Source organism: Phalaenopsis equestris, unplaced genomic scaffold (assembly GCF_001263595.1).
Source record: "Phalaenopsis equestris unplaced genomic scaffold, ASM126359v1 Scaffold000761, whole genome shotgun sequence".
In the NCBI taxonomy this organism is placed as follows: Eukaryota; Viridiplantae; Streptophyta; class Magnoliopsida; order Asparagales; family Orchidaceae; genus Phalaenopsis; species Phalaenopsis equestris.
Genome location: NW_018165201.1, coordinates 3,952,266 through 3,960,639, shown reverse-complemented (window position 1 = coordinate 3,960,639; position 8,374 = coordinate 3,952,266). Strand labels below are relative to the sequence as shown.

At 38.0% G+C, this 8,374-nt stretch overlaps 1 protein-coding gene across 3 annotated transcripts in view; it reads left to right on the top strand.

Moving 5' to 3' along the window:
* The first annotated feature begins 639 nt into the window (after positions 1–639).
* The window catches only part of LOC110030907 (rRNA biogenesis protein RRP5), a 74,447-nt gene continuing 66,712 nt past the window's right edge, over positions 640–8,374 (top strand). The window contains exons 1-5 of one of the 3 annotated variants that reach the window (XM_020733888.1): positions 640–864; positions 1,202–1,346; positions 2,146–2,216; positions 2,543–2,683; positions 3,061–3,231. In XM_020733888.1, the coding sequence (XP_020589547.1) occupies positions 1,268–1,346; positions 2,146–2,216; positions 2,543–2,683; positions 3,061–3,231 (462 nt within the window). In that variant the 5' untranslated portion in view covers positions 640–864; positions 1,202–1,267. Of the gene's footprint in view, positions 865–1,201; positions 1,365–2,145; positions 2,217–2,542; positions 2,684–3,060; positions 3,232–8,374 lie in introns of those variants that run through there. The other 2 variants (XM_020733887.1, XM_020733889.1) reach the window with 2 other exon arrangements.

The following is an 8,374-nucleotide window of genomic DNA, read 5'->3' as shown; positions in this document are numbered from 1 at the left end:
AGAGAACCATTCTGAATGAGTCATAAACCAATGTATTGTGAAGATATGGTGTACCCTAGTTCCAAGTCAACACCCAGGGTCAATCCTAAGGCCAAGTAGCCCTATAGGAACTCTTCTCGAGCTTCCCTCATAATGATCTTACCTATCAAATATTAGAGGTTAGGACCAATATGTGGAACTTCAAGTTGAGTAAAAAGAAGAGTTTTGAGTTTCTAATGATGAGGGTACCCTTTCTAGTTTTCTAAGACTAGTCTATAGGAAAATCCTATGGCTAGACCTAGACTACTAAAGAAATTTCTAGATCTCAACTAAAAGTAAGGTCAACAGTGCTAGAGTTTTCGTTCAACTCAAAAATGCTAGTTCAACCCTTTATCATTGGAGACCTCCTAACACACATCAATACTCACGTAAAAAATAAAATAACATTTATAAATTTTAATTGTACCATTATTTTTTTGTTAGCTAAAATTTCACATTTAGCATTAATCATTCATTTAGCATACAATTTTAGTGACCTCATTGAAAATAAATTTTATGGATAAGTCTAATTTCATTACATACACGCAAATTTTAAGAGATTATTTTATTTTTTAATAAATATTTTAAAATTTTTAATCAGCATTGAGATATTATTTTGGGCAAAACCCTCGCTTCCATCCGCCCCCTCTGCCGCCTCCCAAAACCCCCGCTAATCCCCTACCCCTACCGTTTCGCCCATAACCATCGACTTATGAACGAAGCTTCACGATACAATCGCCATCATATATAGCTGGGAAGGCGAGGACGGGATCGCGGTTCGCAGAGACCGCCGAAACTCCCATCTTACTCATCCTCCCGTTCCCCTACCAGAAACCATTGAGGAAGGTAAGCCTGTTCGCGCCATTCTTCCTCATCGTTCCTCCCTGATTTACTAAATCCGCCAATTCACAGGATTTAGTAAATCCAGTATTCATCGCAAATCTGCGCCATTTTGGGATTTACGGGAGCTAAGTATTTACAGAGGCCTTTTTGGCCGTTTGGCAGGCTGCGTAAATCTTGCTTAAAACCGGCTAACAAACATGCCATTGCTAAATCCTGCTCAAATACTACTATCAAACAGCCCCTAAACCCTGGCAATGTCACAATTTGCTGAATTTGAGGGAGGAGGAGAAAGATTTGAGATTCTGTAAGATTTGAAGTTGTAATTTCGGTTATTTGGCAGATTTTAGGTTAAATTTTGCAACCAAACAGCTCCTACAAAGAGTCAGTGCAGAATCCTCTGAGAAACATGCCTGCTCGTGCTGCCCTGGCTTCTTCGGTTCCACGTTCGCGGTTGCTTCGTCCAAAGAAGCTCATCCGACGACGAGGTCTCTCTGCCGACAGCGGTTTTTCTTTCTATCCCTGTCTCTCATTTTTAGTCTCTTTTCTCGAGAGGTTCCCACTTCATGTTCTACCCATAGAGTATTTTTAAAAAATGTCAATGCGATTAGAGCAATATAAAACCATTTTCATAATCCTATTATTTCCTTCTATAAAAAAGCTTGATTTCACTGTTTAGGAGGTTTACATTGTCAGATATCGCAAGACATGCGTGCACTATTACTGTAAAATTCACATCAGTTTACCATGTTTTTAATGTTATTTTGGCTATTGTTTAGGGTGATTGGTGGTGTGCGATGTTATATTCTCATTTCATTTTTTTTTTTTATCCTTTTTCCCATTATTTCACAAGGGTATTTGCAGAAGGTTCTGATGTCTAGAAATTTATGCATTACGTTGACAATTTCTTGTTACGAAGAATTAGTAGATTTTCAGAGGATATCAAAGTGCAAAGTGACACTTTAGTTTCGATCTGCTAGCGTAAAAAAAAGAGAAGAGTTTTTTTGGCATGGCAAAAATTTTATCTGGGCACATTTCAATGCTGATGGATTTATTTAGACCCGAGCCTATCGTATGTTTTGATTGATTGTTATGCGATGCCCTCATCTTCGAAGAAATTGAATAGATTTTAGAGTTGTCATGCTCAAATTCCAATCAGGATAACATTACAGGAAAATTTCCCTTTTAAAAAGAGGGCGATTTCATTCATTTTTGGCAGTTTTATAGATTATCATGAATGCTTGGTTCTGAAATTCATGTATTTGTTGATGCCTTTTTTTTTCACAGATCATCATGGACACCGTAAAGTCAACCTTTTGGATGAATCTCTTAGCCCACCTAAATGGAAGGAAGAGCATGTGAGCACATCCTTCAGTAGTGTTTTTCTAGTTACCTTGCTGCATGAAATTTGTCACAATAATTACTGTCTTACCTTCTTAAGAATTTAAATTTAAAACTATTAGTGTGCATTATGAGTGCTCTTTCTTTTTAGCTAGGCTGCTGGCAACCGTGTCTTGTACCATTTATCTTTCCTGTTATATTTACTTAATTTAATCTTGATGTATGATATGAATTATTGTATAGTTGCTGCTCAATTCTGTGCTTTTTGAGATTAAGATTTTTTTGAATAGCTAGGAATTTTTGCTCTCCTAGCAGCTTCTCATCTTCCAACATTTCTTTTCAGAATATTTCTTCTGGAATGAAGCTTTGGGGTGTGATTACTGAAGTTAATTTGAAAGATCTTGTAATCAGTCTTCCAGGTGAGCTAAGAGGCTTTGTTCATGCTGAAGATGCTTCTGACATGCTTGCGGACAATGAGGATAAGGTAACTGACGTCCATTGATGCTATATTTTGTGATTCAAGATTGGAGTTGGTTCATGTCACGACATGTACAAGTTTTTAGATATTAATATGCAAATGTTTTTTTAACATTTTTTTGTTGAGGAAATCAGTTTTTGGAGTAACCTGGCTGCAATATAACATATTCATTATGTTTAACTATTTAGAGTTTCTTTAAAAAAAGTTTCCTTACCATTGCTGACATTTCTACTCATCGCATGCTTTTATCATTTATGAAAACCATCAGTATGCTTAACTTTCAAGAAACTATAGCTTCCTTATCTTCTATAAAAAAATTATCAGCCATCATTCTCAATTAGCTTAAGATAAGCTATAACGATCAAATTCCTCTGTTTTCTCAGGTGCCATCTATACTCCCTAAAACATTCAATGTCGGGAAACTCGTTGCTTGTAGGGTTATGGAAGTTGGCGATGATAAGGTGGAAGAAAAAGGAAGAAAAAGGATCAGGTTATCATTACGTTTGAGTGTGCTGTATAAGGGCCTCACATTAGATGCTGTTCATGATGGAATGGTATGTTAATTATTTTATATATATATATATATATATATTTTGTAATGAAAGGAACTATTATATTTTTTCAGTCATTGTGTACCATTTTATGCTTTTTGCCTGTAAAACTCCATAAATATTTTCTTCTTAAAGATTTTATCCTCCGAATAACAAACTGTGGTATTGCTTTATTGCTGTTAAGCTGACAAAATTTTGTGTTGTGATCCTTGGATAAATTTTATTCCTGCGGATAGATGCTCCTCTCTCCTCCTCTCTCTCTCTCTCTCTCTCTCTCTCTCTCTCTCTCCCTTCACATTTTTCTTGACTGTCAGCAACTTATAGCCATACGAAGTCATGTTGTATTGCAAAAAAATTCAGCAAACACAATCTCTTTGATGCCTAACTCTATATTATAGGTTATTTGATTGACCATTTCCCGTATTTGATTCTAAGATCATTTAGACACTGCAGAGTTTAGTTCATAAATCATTCTAATTGAGCTGGTTACTGATGGATTGTACACTACATTTGTTATCTAAATTTATCATCAAACTTGTTGCTTTCAAAGAATGAGTTTTCTTTATAGTTTGATTTTTAGGCTCACTTTATTTGATTGTAATGAGTCTCACATATTCTCTCCCAGTCACTGCACAATACATGGTGATCTAAACCATAAGGAGAACAGACATTAATGTTTAAATTTAAATTAGGAATACTTGGATGTCCAAAGTTTAAAAAATTAGTTGATATCCATATTGTGGTCCTAAAGTAGATTTAAACAATTTTTTGCAAGATTCATTTTTGGTGTTTTGTTACGAACCTTACATATTTCATTTCTTAATTAGAATGCTTATTTTGATGACTTCACATGAAATAGACCAACATAGTTGTTACTTTGTCTCTAATTGTTTGTCTAGCTACTAAGCAATATTTTAATAATTTTTGAAGCTCAGCCTTTTTAACAAATAAGCCCATACCAGATCTAATCATACATTTTTGTTTTTGAATTTACTTAGCTTCATATAATAGAATCACGAACAGGTTTTCTAGTCAATCAATATCTAAGTAAAAGCCCGATTAAATGCTCAGTTATTGTTTACTTGTTAACATGATTTTTACATTCTTCTATTGTAATGACTCATTTGGCTACATGTTCTTAGAAAATTATGATTTTGTGCTAACTATTTTTTTACTTGTAATTGAAATAATCATATTTCAAAGAGTTTGATGGTTTTAGTATTACTTAAAACCAATATTATTTTCTCACCTCACCCAACAAAAGGCCAGAGTTTACTAAATTCTTTGTTTTCGAATCATGCTTTTTATCTCCAAAGCAAACAAATGCCTTAAGGTTTACTTGCACTAATAGTCAATTCCAGATCTTTGTTGATAATCTTTACTAATAGTTCTTTGCAAATCCTTTTTTATATGACAAATTCTTTCTATTCTCTCATGAAATTTATGGATTAATATAGAAATGAGAATGAAAACAAAAAAGGGGAAGGGAGTTGTGTGTATATGTGTGTGTGTTGTGGGTAGTGGGTTGGGGAGGGGGAATATAGTTTATGAAATTTTCTAGGATAATTATATTAATTCTTAAGATAATTTGTTAGAATAAAAATATAATATAGAATTAATGCGTAGATAGCATAATATAGAATCCAAAGAAAGTGATTTTTACTTTCGGACATAGAGTGGTATATTGAGATTCAATATAAGATTTGATTTGTGATTAATCATTTGCGATGTTTGTATGTATACATATGTATTAGGTTGTTGATCTCATTTTTAGTGAGGTCTTAGTCTCCTACTCTTAGAACCTAGGATCTAGCTTTAGGAGTTCTTATTGACCATTCTAGCGGACTAGCAATGGAGCCCACCTCCCGTAGAACTTCAAGTCACTTCTTGACTCATTTTTGTGAAGAACTCGCATGAGTGGTTCCAAGCACTCAACTTTTAGTTTCAAGGGCCAAAGACCAACATGTAGAGAGCTCGAAATTGAGTTCCTATAGGATCAAACAACCTTAGGTGAACCCTCGGTGACTCAGCAACGCACTCGTTGCACCACACACGATTTTGCTTGAATCGACTCGCCCGACGGCAAACTTGGCCGGACGACCCCGGATGATGAAACGACTGCTCCAACGCGTCCGGAACGTCAACTTTAGCTAGGAATGACACCCATATCATTATGGTTTCGTACGCAAGCAAATAACACGAAAATCGATGCACATTAGCAGGAGCGGGCCCGGGCTCAACCTAGGTTCATCTCGGGTTTGATTCGGGCCGGACTCGGGCTGACCGAGGGTTAAACATTTTGAATTTTAAATTTTTGAACTTCAAATTTGATCAAATTTGATCAAATTTTCAAATAGACGTTTAATCTCATTTTAATTGAAAGTTAAAGACTTTCCTTTTGAATCTGCTCCTAAACGGAAACTAATTAAGTCCCCGCCAAAGTTTTAGCATAACGGCTCCCCCGCTCAAATTCTAAAAGGATCGTCTTCTTCTTCCGGAATCTTCCTCCTTTGCCTCTCCCGAGCTCCTGTTCATCTGCTCCTCCCTGGTTGGCCCTGCTCGATCGCACTCCTCCGCTCGCCTTCTCCCCCTCTCTGCCTCACGCACCGAGACTCGCTCTCCTCCCGCCTCCCTCTAACACGCTCGATCCCCGCCTCCAGACTTCCTGCTCGTGTGCGATCGACCCCCCCTTCCCCTGCATTGAATTGAAAATCTCGCTTCCTTTTCTTCCTCCTCAGCTCGCCCGCTCCTCTGCGACTTGATTGAGGCTCTCGCCGAAGACCCCCTGCGACATTGAACGAGACATCCCGCTCGACCCCGTCTCCTCTCTTCCTCCACCGACGATCAAAGCACCGGGCCTCGCTCGACTCCCCCAACCGACCAAAACTTCTGCTCGCCTCGCCCCCCCCGCTCTGCGAACCGAACGACTTCCTCCTCTGCAGCAGCTCTAGCCGAAGCTCCTGCTCGCTCCCTCCACTGATTGAAACGCCTGCTTCGCCCTCCGCCGCACCGAAGCCCCTCGCCAGACCCCCCCGCATGCCCTCCTGCGTCGAGATCGCTCGATCCCACTCTCGCTCGCCCTCTCTTGTCTCGATCGAAGCCCCGCTCGCCCCTCGTCCATATCCAAATCGCTGCTCGCCTCTTTTATGCACGAAGCCGCTTAGCCCTCCCGTATATGTTTGATTCGCCTCCATCTGCTCTCGACAGAACACCTTCGTTCTCTTTCGAAACTCTGCCACACTCTGACGAGTAGGAGGAACACTGAACTTCTTTAGGCCTCAGTAATTACAGTAATTGGGTAACGAAGTCTTGTTTTATTTCTATACTGCTCATTTTATTTATACAATACATGCCATCTAGGAGTTAGAAAGATTTGCATACACATCCACTCAATTCACGTACTTTTATGTGTCTATTGCCTCAAACTTTAACATGAGTATGCATAACACTCAAATATTTTATTTTGCAATAAGACAATGCATTTACCTATCTTTTACAATACACATAAGCTTCAGTATTTGTATGTCTACTTGCTGAATTGAAATTTTCGGAATGACATAGATGCTGTTTTAAGTCTTATAAACTTGTGGTCTTAGAAAAATAAAATGTTATTTTGTTTGTCCTGTATTTCTGCTGTTGGGAAGAGTTAAATGTTGTCGTATTCGAGTCATATTGTTGCTGCTTGGAAGCACTAAATAATATTGTTTTGGCTCTTCGATTTCACTGTTTTGGAGTTTCTACAAGTGTTGTTTGGGTCCATTAAAAAAAAAAGTTGTTTGAGGCAATTTAAGTGATGTTTGAGGGTTATTTTGGGACGAGTTCAGACTGGTTTCGCTGCAATTTTTTTTGGTATCTTTTTAGGAAGGTTTTCTCACTGTTTTGGGACTAGTCTAGGTTGGTTGCGCTGCAACTCTTTAAACATTTTTAGGGAGATTTGGTCACAATTTAAACGCACATTATTTTGGGATGTTTTGGGATTGTTTTATTCACTACTTTGGAGACATCAAAGGCATATTATGAACACCATTTTGACACTGTTTTAATGCTGTTTTGGAGGCGTTAAAAACATCATTTCGGGGTTGTTTATGCACCGTTTTGGCAAGGTTTTGGGCATCATTTAAGCAATAATTTACATGATGATTTGAACTATTTAAATGCTATTTTGGGCCGACCAAAACACTGTCTTGGAGCAGATTTAAACACTCTTCTTGAGAGCCGATTTAGTTACAATTTTAAAAAAAGTTTGAATGTTTTTAGGCCGATTCAATTATTGTTTTCTCCGTTTTTTAATTTACTAGTTTTGAAAGTGGGTCTACTTCATCTTTCTTTTGTTTTACTTCTTTATACATGGTTAAGTTATAAAGATGGGAATTGATGATTTAATTAATTGGAAGATATAGAAAAACTTAAATCACCTTAAGCATAAGTTAGCATAAGTTAAAGAGCATAAGTTAAAGAGTAGACTTCCTAAAGTTTTATGAGCACACCTTAGGTGAGAGTTCATCCACCTAGTCCTCAGTGTAGACCTCCTAGACTTTAAGCACACACCCTAGGTGAGAGCCCATCCACCTAGTCCTCAGCATAGACTTCCTAGATTTTAGGAGTACACCCTAGGTGAGACTTTATCCACCTAATTCTCAGCATAGGTTTCCTAAACTTTAGGAGCATGCCCTAGGTGAGAGTCCATCCACTTAATTCTCAGCATAGGTTTTCTACAATTTAGAAGCACACCCTAGGTGAGAGCCCATTCACCTAGTCCTCGGTTTAGGCTTGGTTTAGGCTTCCTACACCCTACACTTTAGAAGCACACCCTAGGTGAGAGTTCATCCACCTAATCCTCGGCATGGTCTTCCTAGATTTTAGGAGCACATCTTAAGTGAACGTTCATTCACCTAATCCTCAGCATAGTCTTCCTAGAGTTTAGGAGCACACCTTAGGTGAGAACCCATCCACCTAATTCTCAGCATAAATTCCTAGACTTTAGGTGCACACCCTAAGTGAGCGTTCATCCACCTATTTTTTGAATAAATAACTAAACTTGGCACTTGACCCTGATTCATAAACTGATCAAGACACTAGACACCAGGATGCACCGAGACGTAGTTCATGCTTCCTTAATTAAATCAACAGTGAAATTCCCTCAATG